Raw genomic sequence first — 20,460 nt, 5'->3', positions numbered from 1 at the left:
GTGTGGAGTCTGGAGGGAGTTTGGGTGAAGGAGGCAGTTCTGACCTTGCGCAGGGGTTGAGGTGTGGGACGGGATGCGAGGTGCAGGCTCTGGCAGGGAGGCGCTTACCACAGGTGGTTCCTGGCCAGTGGCTTAGCCGGGCGCTCAGGAAGGCTGCCTGCATGTCATGGCCCCATATAGCTCCCAGAAACAGACAGCTGCTGGCACCGTGGCACATCTCCGTCTGTCCATTGTGGGGGAGAGGAGCAGCGGGTTTCTGTGTGCTGCTCACGCCCGCAAGCACTGCCCCCGCAGTGAGGACGGTGCTGGCCAGGGGCACACAGACACATGCCAACAGCAGCCGGCCACGGCATGAGACCACGGCAGGTAGGCAGCCTGATTGAGCACCCTGTTGCGCCGTGGGACTTTTAGCAGCCCGGAGTTCGCGAGGTTGGCAGCTACAGTGCCCGGCGGACAGGACAGAAATGTTAGATGGGCCGTATTTTGCTCTAATATACCTGTCTGTCCTCTTCAGTTGCTCAATGCATGTTGACCTTTCATACTATCTTCTCCACAAACAAAAAATTGTAGTAATCTTAGAGCTCAGCAAAGAGGAACAGTTCTTTTAGGATCAGGGATTTGAATTACTGTATCATACATTCCTGCTACCATTACAGCTTCTAGAATGTTAGTAGGAGAACTCTCTTCTGTTAACTTTTCTTAGAGGTTCTACTTAGCAGTAGCAGCTTTGGGACATTTCTCTATCATTTTCTCAAGCTGCCAGTCAGATTTTCTCATCCTTGAAAGAAAGTATTGGTTTTATTTTGCCTAATAATTAATTCCCCTTTTAGTCTGTCACCTGATTCAAATACAAATTGCTTCAAGAAAAGAGGACATGAGGTCGGATGTGAGCTATGAAACAATTTTCTCCATGTTAGGTTTCCATCTCCAGTCAGAAGTAACACAGAAAGAATGGGATAAAGGAGAGAGGGGGAAAAAATAGCTGTGAAGGCTCTTATATTCTCTGCATTGGGTCCTGAAGCTGTCACTGGTGTGAGGAAGGACTAATAAGCAGAGGAATAGAAACCCTGTTCTATTTTTGCTGTCTCTGCAGAAGAAGTAGGATGGAGAGGAACAAAGAAGTCCAGCCCTACTACTCCAAATTGTGCTGACTCCATGCAGGCAGGGGACTTGTGGGGAAGACTCAGTCATGGTTTACTTAAAATCAACTTTATTAAGGACCAGGAAGGCTAGAGGGAGGAATGCCAGGGACAATTTGTTTTTTCCTGTGTAGCTGGATTATGCATAGAGATAATGAAGAGGAGCAAGAGAAAGAGCATACTATTAAGAAATCAGTCTTAAATGATTATCTCTGACAACCCACTGTTCCTATTATGCCTATTCATCTGTCGCTGCAATTTTTAAACTGTCAACTGCAGCGGTACAATGAAACCACTCCTGTCCTTCCTCACTAACCCACCACAACCCAATCCTCAGTTACCCAGTATCTTAAATTTCACATAATTTGTCTATGTCTAATTCTCGACCTTTCATTAGGCTTTTCTTTTCCAATTTCTATCCCTGGTCATTTTCAAATCATCAACTTCAAAGATGCAGTCAGTTAAATTAGTACTGTAATCCAGAATGTATTCTTCACTCTTGGACAATACACAAGGTATATGACATGCTGTTTGCCTTTTGTAGGTTTAGTGGCCATGATTTTTAAAATTTATTTTGCACGGATTGCAAGCTCTGCTCTTGTTCTTAACTGTAACAATCAATTTTCTCTTCAGGGACAATATTAAGGTACTCTGAAAGATGTCTTTGTTTTCTGTTGAAAAATTGGCCATTTTTGGCCTATTTTTCAGAGGTGCATGGGAGCTGCAGGTACTCAACAGCTTTGAAAATCAGACTATTTATGTTTGTCTCCCTCTGGTATCAAGTATTTCTGTACAATTTGATCACTTTGGCACTTATAGCAATTGAAATTAAACAGAGTTGATAAATCATTCATATCGCCATCTTTTTCATTTCCATGCATGGCAGATTGTTTCCCAATGTCAAAAATGTAATGGTCAGTGTTTTTTGTTTGTGCCCATAAAATGTCCAAAAGGTTTCAGTAATTTAAACAAGTATCCATGCTGTGGGGCTCTTATCTAATCTGTCCACCAACAAATCTTTTGAGAATGCACCCCTCACTTACAGACACATTTACACCGGATTTAATAAGGGTTGCTGGCTTTATGACTATTAATAATTGTTACTACACAGGCTAAAATAAAGATAAGAATAATCACATCAAAAGATGGTCAATCAAAATATTAGCTTTTAAAATTTCATTACTACAGAACAAAGTTTCATCCAGCACCCAGAAGCGGCCTAATCCAAAACCCACAAAAGTCAGTAGAAATATTCTCATTGACTTCAGTAGACTTTGGATCAGGTCCAAGATGTGCAGCAGGAGTCCAACACATGTTTTTAAGAACAGTGGTAGTAAGCATCTCACCTGAATTCATGACAGTATATTTAACTTTTTCCCTATTTCACCCTTGGCCTTATTCCTATAAAACATCTTTTCAAATTCATACTTTCCTGTGGGGTCAAAAAAATTTCAATCTGCATTGAATATAGCTGTAGATTTGTACATTTGATTATTACTTTGTTAAATTTTCAAATCTTCTGAGAGAAAAGACATGTAAAAGAGACATGGATGTTTTTGGTATGCTAATCAGTAATGAAGTAGTTAACAACATAATTATTTGGGGATATGTTGAATTAATTTAGATGGAATAAATGGGCCAAAGATGTTAACATACCCCAGTCCCCGTTGAACATTAAACAGTGTTAAACAAAATATAGTGTCTGGTATACAAAGACCTCAGCCTGCTTAGTACCAGGGCAAACAGACCATTAAAAGTCCTTATAACTTTTTAGTAAAGCAAAAGAAAAGAAGGAAAAACAGTTAAAACATTTGTAAAGTAATGTATTAAATAAAACCTTCATTTTAATATTTATTGTTCCCCTTTTCTTTAGCTGGAAAGAGTTTTTAGAAGGAAAACCCCTTATTTGAAAGTCTCTTAGATGGTATACAAGGGGTAATAACCATCCTTTAGGGTGGGGGGAGAGAGAAAAAGTTAGATGAAATGGATTGGCGCTGTTGTTGTTTTTGCTATTGTCAAAATATGATCCTGTTTCATCTCAGGTGGAGTTTGCAGTTCAGCTAGGGGTGGCGCTGTCATCTGGATCCCTCTCTCTCTGTCCTGGTCTGGTCAGGACATCTCTCAGGATCTGGATGACAAAAGCCTAGGGTCCAAGGAGACCAGGATGAGGTGGGGTGGGGTTTGGCAGCCATGATGGTGAGGCTTGCTGTAGTAACCTCTGTCTTTAATTCCATTCTCTCCCCAAAGTCTCCTTCTTCAAGGACCCACAAAGAGAATGGTGGGTGGAATAGCCAATTATTGTGTTTACCAGTTAGGCCTAATATCGGATACACCAATTCTGGTTCATTAATTTCTGGTTCCACATCTTTTGTGATTTCAACACAGTCCTTGAGTTATATCAAGTGGCCTTTTTTTTGTTTGGACTAATTTAGTCTGTCTGGTTCTCTTGCATCTGTTTTTAACATTCATTACTGAAAACAACTTGATCTACTCTTGATGAACATTTATTATTATAGGTTATTGTACTATCTTATGAATTTTAGATAGATTAGATTAATGGAGATATCCCATCTCCTAGAACTGGAAGGGACCTTGACAGGTCATCGAGTCCAGCCCCCTGCCTTCACTAGCAGGACCAAGTACTTATTTTGCCCCAGATCCCCAAGTGGCCCCCTCAAGGACTGAACTCACAACCCTGGGTTTAGCAGGCCAATGCTCAAACCACTGAGCTATCCCTCCCCCCAATTTTCATATACTTTTTACAATTGAGTTTACAATTAGGGTAAATTTGTCAGCCCAATTATCACAACAAGTAAAAAACACCTTGTTAAGATGAAAAAGGAAGTGTGCTCTACTCTTATACCCCAATTCAGTAAAGTACTTAAGCACATGCCTAATTTAACATGCTTAATTTAAACATGAAGTCAATGCGACTACTCATGTGCTTAAAGTCAGGCATGTATTTTCAAGTACGCTGGTGAATTAGGAATTTAGTATTACTTCTTCAATCTGTCTTGAAGACTCAAAACAGCATACTAGACAAAGCTGCTTTTGCAACCAGAAGGTTAGGACTTCATTTTTTGCTATGGTGTTTAGACTTGGAAGGATTACATTTTTATTGATAAATGTTGATAAACGTCAATTTCACCGTACACACAGAAAAATACTTCCAATGATGATGATAAAAATTTACAGACAGGCAAAGTAAGAAAAATGCTGCTTGAGAAATTAGTCGAGTTTGTGAATTTTGACATGTGACATTGGCAATGTGTGTGTTAACAATCATAAAGTGTTAACATTTTGAATCTCAATGTCTGCCGTCATTAAATAACCCACCCCCCATAATTTTGCACAACTATGAAAACTTAAATTGAGGGGAAAAATTAAAAATGCTTGCAAATAAATATTGATATTATCCATCAAAATTATCAAAAATAAAAATGAATTTTGCCAAGCCTACTGATATTCTAGGGATACCATGTCCCGCTTTTTTGGTGGGAACATTTTCTCTTTTGCCTGCATTTCCCCTTCCTTTTTCATTATGAGAACTGCTAAATGTTATTTTTTAGCCTTTAACAGAACTACATTATAAACATATTAGGAATATATTCAAATTTCAACAATCAAAATACAAGAAAGTTAATGTACATATTTTGAAACTACATTCATCGGGTTATACAAATCTGGTCATTAATTCATTATCTATGTACATATAGGATTTTTCTGGTACTGGAGATCCATATTATTACATTTCTTTTTTATGACCGTCCATTGCATTTTCCTCTGTACAATATTTATGCAGGGCAGCTTTGTAATTATGTAGCACAAGCTGCGACAATCACACAGCATTGTCGGGCATGTGGGAACACCAGAAGATAGGACAGTTACCTGTTCCATAACTGATATTCTTCGAGCTGTGTTGCTCCTGTCTACTCCACAGTACGTGTGCGTGCTCGCCACATGCACCGGTGCTGGAAGTTTTTTCCCTTAGCAGTACCCGTAGTGGGGGAGCAACGCTGCGACCCCTGGAGTGGCGCCTCTATATCACACTATAAGGGGAACTGCGCACTCCCCCCACCCTCGGTTCCTTCTTGCCAGACAACTCCGAAAGAGGGGAACGAGGGCAGGATGTGGAATAGACAGGAGCAACACATCTAGAAGAATGCCAGTTACGGAACAAGTAACTGTCCTTTCTTCTTCGAATGATTGCTCCTGTGTATTCCACAGCAGGTGACTCCAAGCTATATCTGATGGAGGTGGGTAGGAGTTTAAAGGTTATTGGGATGGAGTACCGCCCTACCAAACCCGGCATCATCCTGTGCTTGGGAGACGATCACATAGTGCGAGGAAAAAGTGTGGACCAAGGACCACGTGGCAGCCCTACATATGTCCTGGATAGGGATGTGGGCTACATAGGCAGATGACGAGGCCTGCGCTCTTGTAGAATGCATCTTCAAGATAGGCGGTGGGGGAACCCCTGTCAAGTCGTAACACGTGCATATGCACGAGGTGATCCAGCGGGAAAGGAGACTGGTTGCCCTCTCATATGCTCGGCCGATGCAACAAACAGTTGGGAGAATTTCCTGAACAGCCTGGCACGGTCCAGGTAAAAGGCCAGTGCCCTACGTATGTCTGGCGTGTGTAGGTGGCGTTCCTCGTTGGAGGAATGGGGCTTAGGACAGAGTACCGGTAGGAAAATGTCCTATTCCATATGGAAGGCAGAGAATACCTTGGGGAGAAATGCAGAGTGTGGGCGAAGCTGGACCTTATCCCTATGTATACGGGGGTTCCGAGGTCAAGGCCCTAAGCTCTGAGACCCAACGGGCTGAGGTGATAGCCACCAAGAATGCTACTTTCCAGGACAGGTGGGACCAAGAACACATGGCCAAGGGTTCAAAGGGAGGGCCCGTGAGGCGGGATAGCACTAGGTTCAGATACCATTGCGGGACCAGGGCCCTGGCGTACAGAAATGTAGGATCTAGTCCCTTTAAAAAGCGGGAGGTCATCTCATGGGAAAGCACCGAGTAACCCTGCACCGGAGGGTGAAAGGCTGAAATGGCCGCTAAATGTACCCTGATGGAGGCCGGAGCTAGACCTTTGGTCCTAAGGGACAAGAGGTAATCTAGAATAAGTTGGAAGGATGCAGACGACAGGGAGGCGCCCCGCTCTCCCGCCCACCTAGAAAACCTAAACCATTTGGCCAGGAAGGTCCGTTGGGTAGACGGCTTTCTGCTCTCCAGCAGAATCCTCCGAACACCTTCCCTCCTCCTCGTTTAACCATGGAGCAACCATAGCTGTCAAGTGAAGCGCGGCTAGGTTGGGATGGAGAAGGCATCCCCTCTCCTGGGAGAGGAGATCCGGGTGGAGTGGCAGCCTCCACGGTGGGAGGAGGGGGCGCAAACAGTTGCAGGAGGGTCTCATACCAATGCTCGCAGGCCCAATCCGGGGTTATGAGGATGACCTTCGACCTGTCTGCCTTTACTTTCTGCAGGACCTTGCCTATCAGAGGAAATGGTGGAAAGGCATAGAACAGTTGGCCTGACCACAGAAAGAGGAATGCATCCGAGATCGCTCCCCTTTCTGGCCCTGCCCTGGAGCAGAACTGGGGGCAGAGATGATTCTGGGTGGTAGCAAAGAGATCTACTGGGGAGCTCCCCACACTCGGAAGAGTTGCCGGGCGATCTCCCAGTGGAGTGACAACTCGTATTGGTGGGAGAAAACCCTGCTGAGGTGATCAGCTCACATATTGCGCGTGCCTGGTAGGTGAAAAGCCCACAGAGAGATGTCGTGGGCTATACAAAATTCCCATAAGTCCAGGGCTTCCTGGCACAAGGCCGAGGAGTGTGTGCCCCCTTGTCTATTGATGTAATACATCACAGTCGTATTGTCCATGAGGACTCTGACCATCTTTCCCCGTAGGTGCAGGCTGAATACTATGCAGGCCAGGCGCACCGCCCTGAGTTCCCGGACATTTTTGTGCAGGGACAATTCTGAGGTCGACCTGGGTTTGGAAGCTCTCTGCATGGGCTCCCCAACCCAGGTCCGAGGCGTCCGACACTAGATCTAGTGAGGGAGGAGTCTCTCGGAAGGGGATCCCTTGTAACATGTTGATCGGGCGGGACCACCATTGCAGGTCGGCCACTATGTTGGGAGGTAATGTGACCACCTTGTCTAGGCCGTCTCTGGCCTGGGAATATTGGGAGGCCAGCTATAGTTGGAGGGGCCTCATTCTGAGCTTGGCATGTCGCACCACAGAGGTGAAGTTGCCATGTGGCCTAAGAGTTGAAGGCACACCCTTGCCATCATCACGGGGAAGGCCGTGACGGAAGCTATGAAACCCTTGAGCATCTGGAACCTTTCCCGGGGGAAAGAGGCCATGGCCACCACCGAGTCTAACAGCGCTCCTATGAAATGTATGCGCTGAACTGGTACTAACATGGACTTGTCCTCCTTCACCACTAGGCCTAGACTCTCGCAAGTGGCCAGCAGGAATTTTATCTGGGCCTGCACCTGGGACCGAGACTTGCCTTTGAGCAGCCAGTCATACAGGTAGGGGAAAATTTGCAGCCCGTCCCTCCTGAAGTAGGCTGCCACTTCCGCCATGTATTTGGTAAAAAGCCTGGGGGCCGTGGAGAGGCGAAAGGGAACGATCGTAAACTGGTAGTGGTCCCGCCCTACCAGGAAGCGGAGGAAGCGCCTGTGACCCTCAAAAATATGGATGTGGAAATACGCATCCTGGAGGTTCAGGGCTGCGAACCGATCCCCTGGGTGTAGGGATGGAATAATAAAGGCCAGGGAAACCTGCAGAACTTGTAACGAACCATGAACTGGTTGAGGCTCCGCAGGTCTAGGAGGGCCTGAGCCCGCCTTTTGCCTTTGGAATCAGGAAGTACCGGGAGTAAAAACCCCTGTCCTGGAATTTCCGAGGCACCTTCTCCACCGCGCCCAAGGTGAGGAGGTGCGTCACCTCCTGGTCTAGAAGGAGGGCGTGCTCCGGATCCCCGGGGATCTCCAAGGGTGAGGGGTGCTGGGGGGGGGGGGGGGGGGGCGAAGTGAACTGCAACATGTAGCCCCTGGAAATGGTGCTGAGGACCCACTGGTCCGACGTTATATGGGACCATTGCACTCGGAAGGCAGATAAATGGTTGCAGAACACAAACTTTGTTAACTGGGGGGCTCCCCTGACAACAGGCCTGGTGGCCCCCCGCAAAGAGTCAAAAGCGCCTCTTCCCCTGCCTTTTGCCCTTGGAGGGCTCAGGTCGCAGGGCCAAGCGGGACTGGCACTGGGACCTATGTCTCTGCTCCCTCGGCCTCTTAGGAGGGGGCTCATATCTGCCCCTAGTTGGAGGAGCCAAGATCTGTGGCCTGGGTTTGTCCTTAGCTGGTGGGACAAATAGACCCAGAGTTTGCAGGGTGGTGCGGGAGTCTTTCATCCCATGCAGACGAGTGTCTGTCTGATCCGCAAACAGGGCCTTCCCGTCGAAAGGCAGGTCCTGCATGAAGGACTGGGACTCCGTGGACAGCCTTGACAGCGAGAGCCAGGACTCCCTACGCATGGCATCCACCGAGGCCATCAAACAGGCCTTCCTGCCAAAGATATCGAGTCTCCTGGCGTCTTTTTCCTTCGGGGTGGGCACGGGTTGACCATGCCTTTCTCGGTTGTTAACTGGCTCCACCACCAGAGAGTTGGGCGCCGGGTGAGAGTATAAGTACTCGTGACCCTTTGCCGGCACAAAGTACTTCCTCTTCGCCTTTTTAGAAATTGGCGCCAAGGAAGCCAGGGTTTGCCAAAGCGACGTCGATATGTTGGCCACCCCATGGTGGAGAGGCAGGGCCACATGGCCCTGTGCCGAGGAGGACACAGCGTGTCGGACGGCTCCTCCATCTCCTCAGCCTGAAGCTGGAGATTCGAGGCCACTCGCCTAAGGAGCTCTTGGTGAGCCTTAAAATCTTCCTACAAGGCGGGTGGTGGCGCCGCTATGGATTCATCCGGTGCCAGTGAGGGGACCCGATCTGTCCCCAGGGTGTTGGGCGGTACTGGGGGCTCAACCCCCAAGTCTGAGTCCAGGAGCGGTGCTGCTGGTTCGGTGCCGGTTGACTTTTCTCGATGCTGAGGCAGGGATGCTGAGTGTACCTGCGATGCCCCGGCCACCGAACAGGGTCTCGCCGGTGCGGGTAGTTGGGGCCATGGTGCCCATTGACACCACTGCCCTTGCCAAGGGGCCCCTTGCCACTGACCCGCTTGTGGACCTAGTAGGGCCGCTTGATCAGGAGGAGTGGCACTGCCCGGGGATGAGCGGCTGGATGCCGAAGCCAAAGTCGTGGAAGAACGCACGGTGCCGTACGAGTGTCAGGAGCATCCACGGCCATGTCAGTGCCAGCTTCGAGATTTAGACCTCGACGACGAACACCCGTATCCATTGGAGGAACTGCTTCTTGATTCCCTTCGGCGACCATGGCTACGACACCTCGGTGCCGGTGACTGTCGAGAAGAACTTTGAGCATGCCATCTGCTAGAGCGAATGTTTGAATCTGAGCGTCGATACTGACGGCGTTGCGACCTGCTCCTATAACTTCGTTGGGAAGAGGCGCGTCGATGCCTCTTGTCTCGGTGCCTGCAACCCTTTTTTGTGGGAGGCGGAGGACCCTCAAGACTCCCTCTCAGGCGAACCCTCCAACGGGGTGGACGTCTGACACAGGCTACAGGATGGCCTTGCAGAGCAGGTAGATACCTCATCCTCGGAGCGGGGGCTATGCCGAACTGGGGAGGGTTGGTGACCTCCCAGCAGCAGCTTCCCTCGGGATCGAGGGCCCATCTGAGGCGGCGCACCAGGTACCAGAGGGGCGAGGATATCACGCACTGCCTGTGCTGCCTCCGGCATCGACGGTATTCTCACCGCAGGAGAGGCACACGCGGACGGGGCCGGACTACTCCACTCAGTGCAAGTCGCAGGTCTGGGTCCCCAGGGGGATCGTGGGGTGCCCAACTCAGGTCTGGCCTCACCCCTGCCTTCTCTCGGCGCCGCTGGGTCTTCCATTGCTTCTTGGCTAGGGAGCGGTGCCAAATGGTGGATGGAGCATCGCTCCGTACCGAGGATGCGGTGCCCGGCGCCGAGTCAGGTCGGCGCACCAGTGCCGGGGCCAATGCCAACTCCATTAGCAGAGCCCGGAGTCGGATATCTCTTTCATGCTTCGTTCTAGGTTTGAATGATCTGCAGATTTTACAATGCTCACTTACGTGAGTCTCGCCCAGACAGCGAAGACACAGAGTATGGATCGCTCCTGGGCATAGAACTGCAATAGGAGTTGCACGACTTGAAGCCTGGGGCACGGGGCATGCCCCCAGCCAGGCAACTAACTAGAGAAACAATCTATGAAGAAGAGTTGTACTACTAAGGCTAGACGCGCTACAGCAGAGCTGGAGCACAAAGTTCCGACTACCTTCACTGGCGGCAAGAAGGAACCGAAGGTGGGGGGAGTGCGCAGCTCCCCTTATAGCGCAATATAGAGGTGCCACTCCAGGGGTCGCAGTGGTGCTCCCCCACTACGGGTACTGCTAAGGGAAAAAACTTCCGGCACCAGTGCACATGGCCAGCATGCACACCTACTGTGTAATAAACAGGAGCAATCACTTGAAGAAGAACTTTTCCGTTCTTGCTGTGGGATCACACAGCTATTTTGTGGATAAAACTGCTTACTATATATTGCTAATGTCTAGCTATGTGTATATACGTTTATGAACAATTACATAATGTGTATCCATATGTAATATCATTGGATTAAGAACCATTTCAGATTGGAGGTAATTATTGTTTTATCCCCTTTCTAAAACCAATCATAGCTACTGCTCACAAAAGCCACAGAAAGGCAACCTAGTTTATGAAAGCAATCTTTAACCTGGATCCAAACAACAGATCTTGTACTAAGAGAAATAATAAACAATCCTGACACTTATTAAAGCCATATCAAGAAAACAGCAATCAGAAATTTTTCAGGTGGAATTTTGTATTCTCCATGTAAATAAATTGGAGAGAATGTAATAAAATAATTACTGAACCATATTTCAAGTGGACCTCAGCTTTGTGCACCCTTTGGAGAGGAGACTGTGTCATCTTCTATATTTGGAAAATGTCCTGTACATTTTAGACATGACCTCAGTAAAAATAACAACAACAACCACTTGATATTTATTTACTCAACTTTTTCATGCTATCATTTGTGCTCAAGCTGGGCCCCAGAGCTCAGGCTCCAGCCCAAGCCCAAACGTCTAGACCAGTGGTTCTCAAAGCCGGTCTGCCGCTTGTTCAGGGAAAGCCCCTGGCGGGCTGGGCCATTTGCTTACCTGCCGCGTCCGCAGATTCGGCCAGTCGCGGCTCCCACTGGCCAGCCACAGCAGTGCTGTAGGTCTTTAATCCCTGTGTTGACATACCTTCTCATATACAGCACAGAGCACAGAGTACAGAGTCAGGAGAGAGTTTTTAACCCACATTGCTGGCCACCTGATTTTGGGTTAATCCAGGGGCTGGAAAGATATCTGGCATAATTCAGACAGTCCTGAGAGGATAAGTAATGGATGATGGTGCTACTGGATGTGGTCTGCCCCCACATGACACTCCCATGTACCACTTCCAACCCAACTCTCCAGGGCTTGTGAAGGGGTCCTTGATGGGGGGGGCCTGTGGCTGCCTTCTGAATTCCTGTGCCTGGGTGAATTTGAGGCTTCTAGAACCTCTTTATGTAGCTCCAGCCCTTTTTCCCAGTGCAAAGGAACAAAAGTAGGGATAAGCTCTCATCCTCAATATATATTTCAGTCATGTACCATTTGTGCATGATTTGCATGTGAAAATGGGGGTTTGGGCTGGTAAATTATGAGCCAGATTCTGAGTTGGAAGCTATTCTGCATACCACCATGGATTTCAATGGAATTATGCCACTTTATGCCAGTTGAAGATCTGTACCTGTATTTTCTTCATACATAAGTGAGAGTGTAAGTAGTGCACACAAGTGGCAGAGAGAGTTCAAATGGAGAACACATCTTAAAAATTATCGCATTAACAGTCTGGATGAGGGGAAAAAAATCAATAAACTATTTATCTTCAATAACCTTAGTTTTGAGTGCTATTGTAACACAATTTAATCACTTCACCATACATGGTTTTTGTAAAGGGAAATCATTCCTCAGCAAATCTACTGGAATTTTTTGAGGGGGTCAACAAGCATATGGACAAGGGGGATCCAGTGGATATAGTGTACTTCGATTTTCAGAAAGTCTTTGACAAGGTCCCTCACCAAAGGCTTGTAAGCAAAGTAAGCTGTCATGGGATAAGAAGGAAGGTCCTCTCATGGATCAGTAACTGGTTAAAAGATAGGCAGCAAAGGGTAGGAATAAAGGTCAGTTTTCAGAAGGAGAGGGGTAAATAGTGGTGTCCCCCAGGGTTCTGCACTAAGCTTTTAAATCACATGTGATTTAAGTCCAGCTACAGAACACAGGCACTATTAAACTGCTCAAAACCATTATCTGGATGTTGAGCCTTTTCCTCAAAGACATATTTGAATTTAACCTGCATCATTTTGTTTACAAAAAACAAACAAAATCCCAGAATAACCCACTACAGAAAATACTTCAGAATATTTTTAAATCTCAATTGAAAAGGAAGAAAAGGCAAATAGGGGGAATGAATTTTAAGATTTAAAATTGGATTTTTATTGCTTATAGAATAGAAATTTTAGGAATAAATATAATTTTATGGGTTATGTGATAATCACTACATTTTATTAATGTTGAAATCCAACTTACCACATTTTAGTAAACAATGCTCTGAACACATTGGAGTAGTTTACATTTGTGACCTCTTTATATGGCTTAAGCACATTTAAACACATATGACAGAAACAGATGTAGGCCTTGATTCAGCAAAGCACTTAAGCACATGCTTTATAGTGCTCTTCCTGAACAGGAATGCTGTCCTGAACTGGAGTCTAAAGGAATTTTTTTAAAAGCTGTATTTGGAAGTTTTAAAATGAATTCAATGTTGTTTTTTAATCTTAAACGAAAAATAATATCAATTTCCATATGAAAATTATGCCTCTGTGGTGAAGGTGCATTCTTGTGCCCACGTGCAACTCCACTACCTCAATGGTCCTCTGCCAAGATACAGGCATGTGGATCTGATTGCAAAGTCAGAATCTAAATAAAAGGATTATAGTCAAGAAAAAAAAAAGATCATACTTGTTTTTCATACTGCACATACATTTGGAAATATCAGCTATTAAGGTTTAAGTTGTGATTCTATAAAGTTTTACAGTGAAACAAACATCTTACCACTAGCTGAACTCGTCCACCATTGAGTATGTCTGGATTTAAGTCAGGCAAGAAGCGATTGCTGTGTAGTGACAAAAAACAGAACAAATACTTCAGTAACACCTTAAGTATACTGATTTCAATAAGATACCTTCCTGGAAGTACTATTGCTCAATAGAGAAAGCAACATATTCAGCTAAATATGATCAATTATTATTTGTATTTTATATCAAGGCATATTATTTTTGAAGCATCTGAGAAGCTCAAATATAGTCATCAGTTATTTCAAGCTAGCCAAAGATGCAGTTCTCAAAATGCAAATCAGTAAATGACTGGAAACAAAAAATATAGCAGTTTACTGAATGTGTATAAATTACAGCCATAGACTCTGATCCAAAACCCACTGAAGAAAGTGAAGACTCCCTTTGACTGCAGTGGGCTTTGGTTCAGGCTCACAATTACCAGATCTTATCAAATCAGTTGTTATATTTACCTTCTGTCACAATTAAGTTGTTTACATCTATCAGTTGTTTTACACATTGTGTTCCGCTGAAGTCAATGGGAGTTTTGAAACTAACTTCAATAGACGCAGGATTGGACACAATATCTATATGCAGCGTTGTAGCTGTGTTGGTCCCAGGATGTGACACTCTGACACAGATGTGACAGAGACCTAAAGATGAGTTCTGTATAAGCTCAAAAGTTTCTCTCTCACCAATAAAAGTCCAATAATTGGTCCAATAAAAGATATTATCTCACCCACCTTGTATCTCTAGTACTAATATTAATGTACTACACACCATAGGTGCTGGAACTAGGGGTGCTACCACACCTCCTGGCTTGAAGTGGTTTCCATCATATACAGAGTTTACAGTTTGGTCCAATGGCTCTCAGTATCCCCACTATAAAAAATAGTTCCAGCACCCTGATACACACATTTACGGAGGTGACTTCACATTTTAAAACTTTTCCTGTTGTAAGCGGACATATTTTCTTACTTCAAAATGTTTTCATTAAAATCAAAAGCAGTGAAAAATCACCTTAAGCACCTGGAGTGCATGAAGCTCACTATTAAGGTACGTGATTGACTATATTACAGATAAGAGTTTAAAAAAAAAAATTGCTGCTACTTACTCATCTGATATACACAATTTAACAACGTAGAGAAAGGTTATTTTTTCTAAGTGCAAAAATATATCAGTACAGTAGTTTCTTCAGAAATTAATATTTTTGCTTCTTAAAAATATGTTAAATAAGCACACTAACAATGTATTGTATGTTGACAACTAGCCTGATTTTTTTTTAAAAAGTGCTGAGTATCTGCAGCTCCCAGTGACTTCAATGGCCAAATATTTATTGGATATTGACTTAATGAATAAGAAATGTTAAATGCACTGTGTTTATGTTAACATCTTACAGGAGCAAAATTATTTTTAAGAAATCTATATTTGTATTTGATCTGGTTAGTAACCAAAACAAAGTTAATACAGAATAGGGTGTTTTACAACCCCCTTTTCAAATGTATTATAGATTTGTCAAAAGTAGTTTTTTCTTAATTTGTCCTCTCAGTGTTTCAAAGATACAATACATATTATCCATTTATAAAGTTTTATTTAGTTCCTTAACCTATCCTATGTACAGTGTATCTAATTAGCTATTACACAAAAATAATTTGAATGCATTATATAACAAGAGAATTATGCCCCATGTGAAGATCATATATTTTTCCTATATTCTTCATAGAATACAATTCCTCATGTTTGTGGTGAAAGGTTACTTATATATGTTATCATTAGATATTGCATACTGGTAGCATACCAATTCACTATCTGTTGCAGAAGAGGGATCCATAGAATTATTAAAACAGTTTAACGGGAGTCTGTTTGGGACCTGGCATTGTGGTGTGCTGGCCTTTGGCTATAAAACCATGTTTGTTTTAGGACAATAAACCTAGGTTTCACTTTACAAGAGGTATTTAACATACACAAATCTAATTTAAAAGCCAATGACCTCACCATTTAATATTTCTCAAACTGGTTGCTTCATAATCTCCGACCTGTGTGTGAAGCCATTGGTATGTAAGATCTTTGCTCCTTTGTAATTTCTCAGCTGAAGTAGTATCCAAGTGGACAAAATCTTCTTCCCTACCTGGGGATGAGAAAGAGATCCTCATCTTCCACTGTTATTTGAGAATAACAGAGAATAAAAGAGTAACCATCAAACTCTGCAAATATCAGAAGATGCTTTGGGGGAAGTCAACAAACCAGTGTTATCCACTTAACCTGCAAAGAGTCCAAAGCCCTCTGGATTACTTTTATATTTTAAATATTATTCTTTTTTAGAATAAAAATCTTGACCCTTTGAAGAAAAGTGTCTAGAAAGGGAAGATTGCAGAACAATCTTTTGCAGTAATTGTGGAAATAAAATTCTATGTAGGAACTTACAGCTCTGCTTAGTGCAGCATCTATGTGCCTCACAAACAATGAATTTATCTTTACTTTACCCCCATAAGGTAGGAAATATCATTATCCTCATTTTCTAAATAGGGAACCAAAGCAAACGTGACTTGCCCAAAGTCGCACAAGAATTTGGCAGAGCTCAGCTGACGGTGGTCCCAACTCTCCAGCTTCAGCTGCTTCCAAACAGTCATTTCATGTTAAGATAATCAATCTTAACTATGTATTAGCCAAGGTTTTTATTCTGGGGGAAATCTAGATAAAGAGTTGGAACAACTGCTGAAACTTACCTCTGAGTGTCACGGGAAAGCACGGGAGAGAGTGAGGGAGGAAGTAGCATATACAATAAGCTATAATAAAAATTACATACTGTACTTTTTAACTGGCAAGTTATGTTTCCCAAATTATTGTTAATAATTTGCTACATGTATGGTTTGGATTTCTGACTGTGTTATGTCTGGGGAATATTGCCAATTGTTTTATTCATAGCGATGCAAAACACTCTGACATCCAGTTACTTAAAAAAGGAAATGATCAAGATAAATGTAAGTACATTAAACTGACAAATGTATGAACTGATTTTTAAATCACATCAGCTATTTAACACAATGGCCACTTTCCATATTACATTTAATACTGTTTTTGTTTTCTCAAATGGGCAAATGGTATGAAGTAATTGCTTAGTAATGCATCAGAAAAATCTGTTCTATTGTCTCTCCCTCAAATATATCCACACATTTAAATCTCAGTGTTAATGTCTTAAATATTTTCCTTGTGGTTACAATCTTTTTACTTATTTAGAAAAATATAATACATTAAAAATTAATAAATGTTAATCACTCTTGTTCCATTTGTGAACCTTCAAAACCACCCATACCAAATATCATGTGTTTGGGGATCTGATATATCAATAATAATAAAATGTTATTTACCTGACAGCATTCTTAAATTAGGAGTCTAGCTTTCTGACAGCTTGTGGCCTGATTTTCAAAAGTACTGAACACCTACAAATCCCATGGATATCATTAGGGGCTACAGGCGTTCACCATCTTTGAAAATCAGGCCTATCTATTTGCAAAACATGAACAACTCTTGGAATACCAGGTTAAAGGGAACTTTTGACTTTTCAAAGGGAAATAACAGTAATAATAACACCGCCTATCTCTTATTTAGTACTTTTCATCAGCAGATCTCAAAGCACTTTACAAAAGGAGGTCAGTCTCATTGTTCCCCATTTTACAGATGCAGAAACTAAGGCACAGAGAGGTAAAGTGACTAGCCCAAGGTCACTTAGTAGGGCCAGGAGCAGATCCAGAAATATAACACCCAGGATCCCTATGTCCCAGTCCAGTGCTCTAACCACTACGCAATACAAGAAAACCAAATAATTTCAGAAGCATTAAAATAAAACACACTAAGGGATCATTTCTAAGCTTTCAATCTAATACACTTTACCTACCTGATACATGCAGTTTAACCATTTAAGATTAGAAAACTTTTACAGCTGGCATTAATACAATAGTGATTTTTAGGTGCTGTCAATTAACAGTCAGCCCGCACAACACACAGATGCAGCCTGTTATGCTTTACACAGTGAAAGGATGTGACTGTTAAATCAATATAAAATTTCTCTAGGCTAGATAAAATCCTCACAATTGTGTATGTCCAACCTTTTTCATGAAACTTGGACTCTAGAGGATGACTTTATTCAAGTAGTCAGCTTACTGAAGATGCAAATTGAGGGATCAACTCACATGGGTCTCTAAAGGATTATGTGTGGTCTAAGAATAATCTTTGAAACATAAAAAAATATATGGAGGTGATTTCAGGTCTCTAGTTTTATGTCAGTTATTTTTCTGGTCTTACTTTAAGTTGGAAAGTAATGCCGGAGGTGTAACTATTAACACTTACCTAAAGTGCTAGGAACTCAATGTCAGTAGTTTAAGAGCAAGGTAAACACAGTTGAAAATAATATTTTAGAATATTATTTGTATTTAATCTGTAGTTTTGAGCCTTTGCATTCCGCAGCTCAGCAGCAGCAGAACTTTAGCTGCTCCCCTACTGGGGGGCTGGGCAACTAGAAAGTTTGCAGTGTGCTGAGTGGGGATTTTTAGGCTACATCTACACTTGGAGCTAGGGGTATGATTCCCAGCGTGCTAAAAGTAGTATAGCTGCAGTAGCACAGGCAGTGGTGAGTGGCAACAGAGATTAGCTGCCCTGAGTATGTACTCACGGTCCACGAGTTTCCCAGTGAGCCCAATTAACTTCCAAAGATGAATGAAAGATCTATAAAATGGAAACTTCTCAAGGAAATGCGATGTCTGGCCATGAAAATGAACTCTAAACCAACAAGCATCCAGAAGCTTACAAATGTACTAAGGAAAAGGTTAACACGGAGTACTGTGTACACAGATTTTTTGATCCATTCAAAACAGCAAGAGTCCTGCAGAAAGTAACTGAGGCATACATAGCCAGAAGCTAGTAAAATGATGACTACAACTTTTGATTCTCTCCTAAAACTCTCTCCCTCTTCTTCTCCACTCAAGATCATTCAGATTTCAAAGAGAAGATCAATAAGGCCTACCACAATCTCCCCCTCCTGCTCTCCTCTAATCCCTCCACCTGCCCTAGAGTGATCCCATCCTTTTCACATCCTGACCTCACTTGATCCCACCATCATTCTCCAGCTCTCTCCTCTCATAATGCAAGCATGCTCTGGTCTCCCTGATCCTCAAAAAGCAATGACTCAAATAGGGCCAGAGTCCAATATCTCGGTAAATCAGTACCACTTTTTGTTTGCGAGGCCATACTCCTCCTCCCCTATTTCAGTTTCTTGGCATCTGCCTCAATTCCCCTCCCCTATACCCAATCTCTGGATGCTCTCTTCCACTCACATGGCTTCAAGTACCTGACAAATTGCAAATCTAACTCTTCACTCCTGACCTGCCTCCCTCCATTCAATACCATATCTCAGCTGCTCTCGCCAACATTACCATTATTTATTCTAGCTAAAGAAGACAACTCAGTTTCCTCAAGTAAAATTACCAGGGAGATTTTTTTTTCTTCTGAGAAGGTTGTATGATTTTTATGGTCTAGAAACAGAGTTAAGTAAATATGACCTGGCCACTGTTTTGGGTAGTCTCAATTGAGATTCTAGCAATGAATACCAGAACTAAAATTAGTACCTAAAGTTGGGGACCATTGTTTCATGATAATGAAACATCCAAGATTAACAAGCAGAGAACCATAGCATGTATCTATTTTCAAGAGTAGATGCATTTAAACTCCTTCATAGATGACTAAGATGACAATCTCCATTCTGGCATTATATTCAGCATTGCTCTGGTAAATATCAGCATGTCACTTTGTAATACTGTACCAGGTATGTGCAGCAAAATGGTAGGTTTTTTTTTGCTTCTGCACCTGGCACATTAGCCAGACTCAAATGGTTAATCAAGTGAATTATACAGAAGAAAAATAAGACAGAAGTAAACTACATAAATGCTGAAATACTAAGATTGAAACTGCTCTGTAACTTTCCAGATTTATAGGAATAATTCAACTCCCCCACAAAATGTCAGTACTACTATTTCCAAAGCAAGGTTTAGAAAGAAAGCAGTCTTTCATTTCTTGTATTCTGGATGAATATCAAATCTTTGTAACATCTGTGCCAGCATTTGATCTAACGTTTAGATTCTTGAAATCTATAAGGCTGCATTAAGAAAAACAGAAGACAAGTATCATAGCAATACTATTTGTAGCTCCAAAGCAAAGCATGACAGTTTCCATTAGAACAGATAATTTGAAGTGATTATAAACATTTGCATCAAGTTACAGATACAAGATACCCATTTTAGGAGCAAAACAATTGGAAAAAAATATGAAAAAAATACATTTGACTATCGTATGATTGGAGTGCCAATTATTTTTTTTTCCTATCTATGGTACCTATATGCCCCCAATCACCATGTTATATGAACACCTTTTAATTTATTTTTCATCTTTGAATATATTTATTCATATAATAACCCTCTAAGATAGTGAAGTATTATTGGCCACATTTTACACATAGGGAAATGATGCACAGAGATACTGTCTTGCCCACGGTATCAGAGGAAGTCTGTACCAAAGCAGAGTATTGAATTTGGGTCTCTCAAGTCCAAGATTAGCACCCTAACCACTGGACTATCCTTCCTCTCTTTAACCAGCACCTTAGTCCTTCGTGTGAATTGAAATATGTGGACAATTAGAAAAAAACAAATCAACCAAGTTAGAAATGTGTCAAGTGCATTTGCTAAATCACTTAGTGCTATAGCTAGGCTTGTAAGGATTAGAGTTTTATTGGTAAAAGTCAATAAACACAGATTTCATCATATACACAAACCAACAAAAATATTTGCAGCAATAATAATGGAAATTTCAGATAGACAACATAAGAAAAATTATGCTTGAAAACTTATTAGAGTTGGATTCAAGGATATTTACTTTGTATATGCTGATGTGATGCTGACAATTTTTGTTTTAACAAATGACAAAGCTTTAACTTTTTGAATCTCTCAGTCTA

At 42.9% G+C, this 20,460-nt stretch overlaps 1 protein-coding gene across 1 annotated transcript in view; it reads right to left on the bottom strand.

The window, feature by feature from the left end:
• LRRIQ1 (leucine rich repeats and IQ motif containing 1) overlaps nt 1-20,460 on the bottom strand; it is a 165,860-nt gene that overhangs the window by 29,415 nt on the left and 115,985 nt on the right. The window contains exons 24-25 of the mRNA XM_054027505.1: nt 15,456-15,588; nt 13,462-13,522 (exon numbers count right to left, since the gene is read on the bottom strand). Of these exons, the coding sequence (XP_053883480.1) occupies nt 13,462-13,522; nt 15,456-15,588 (194 nt within the window). The remainder of the gene's footprint in view (nt 1-13,461; nt 13,523-15,455; nt 15,589-20,460) is intronic.

The sequence above is a fragment of the Malaclemys terrapin genome, chromosome 1, assembly GCF_027887155.1.
Source record: "Malaclemys terrapin pileata isolate rMalTer1 chromosome 1, rMalTer1.hap1, whole genome shotgun sequence".
Taxonomy (NCBI): Eukaryota; Metazoa; Chordata; order Testudines; family Emydidae; genus Malaclemys; species Malaclemys terrapin.
This window is presented reverse-complemented; position numbering and strand designations above follow the sequence as displayed.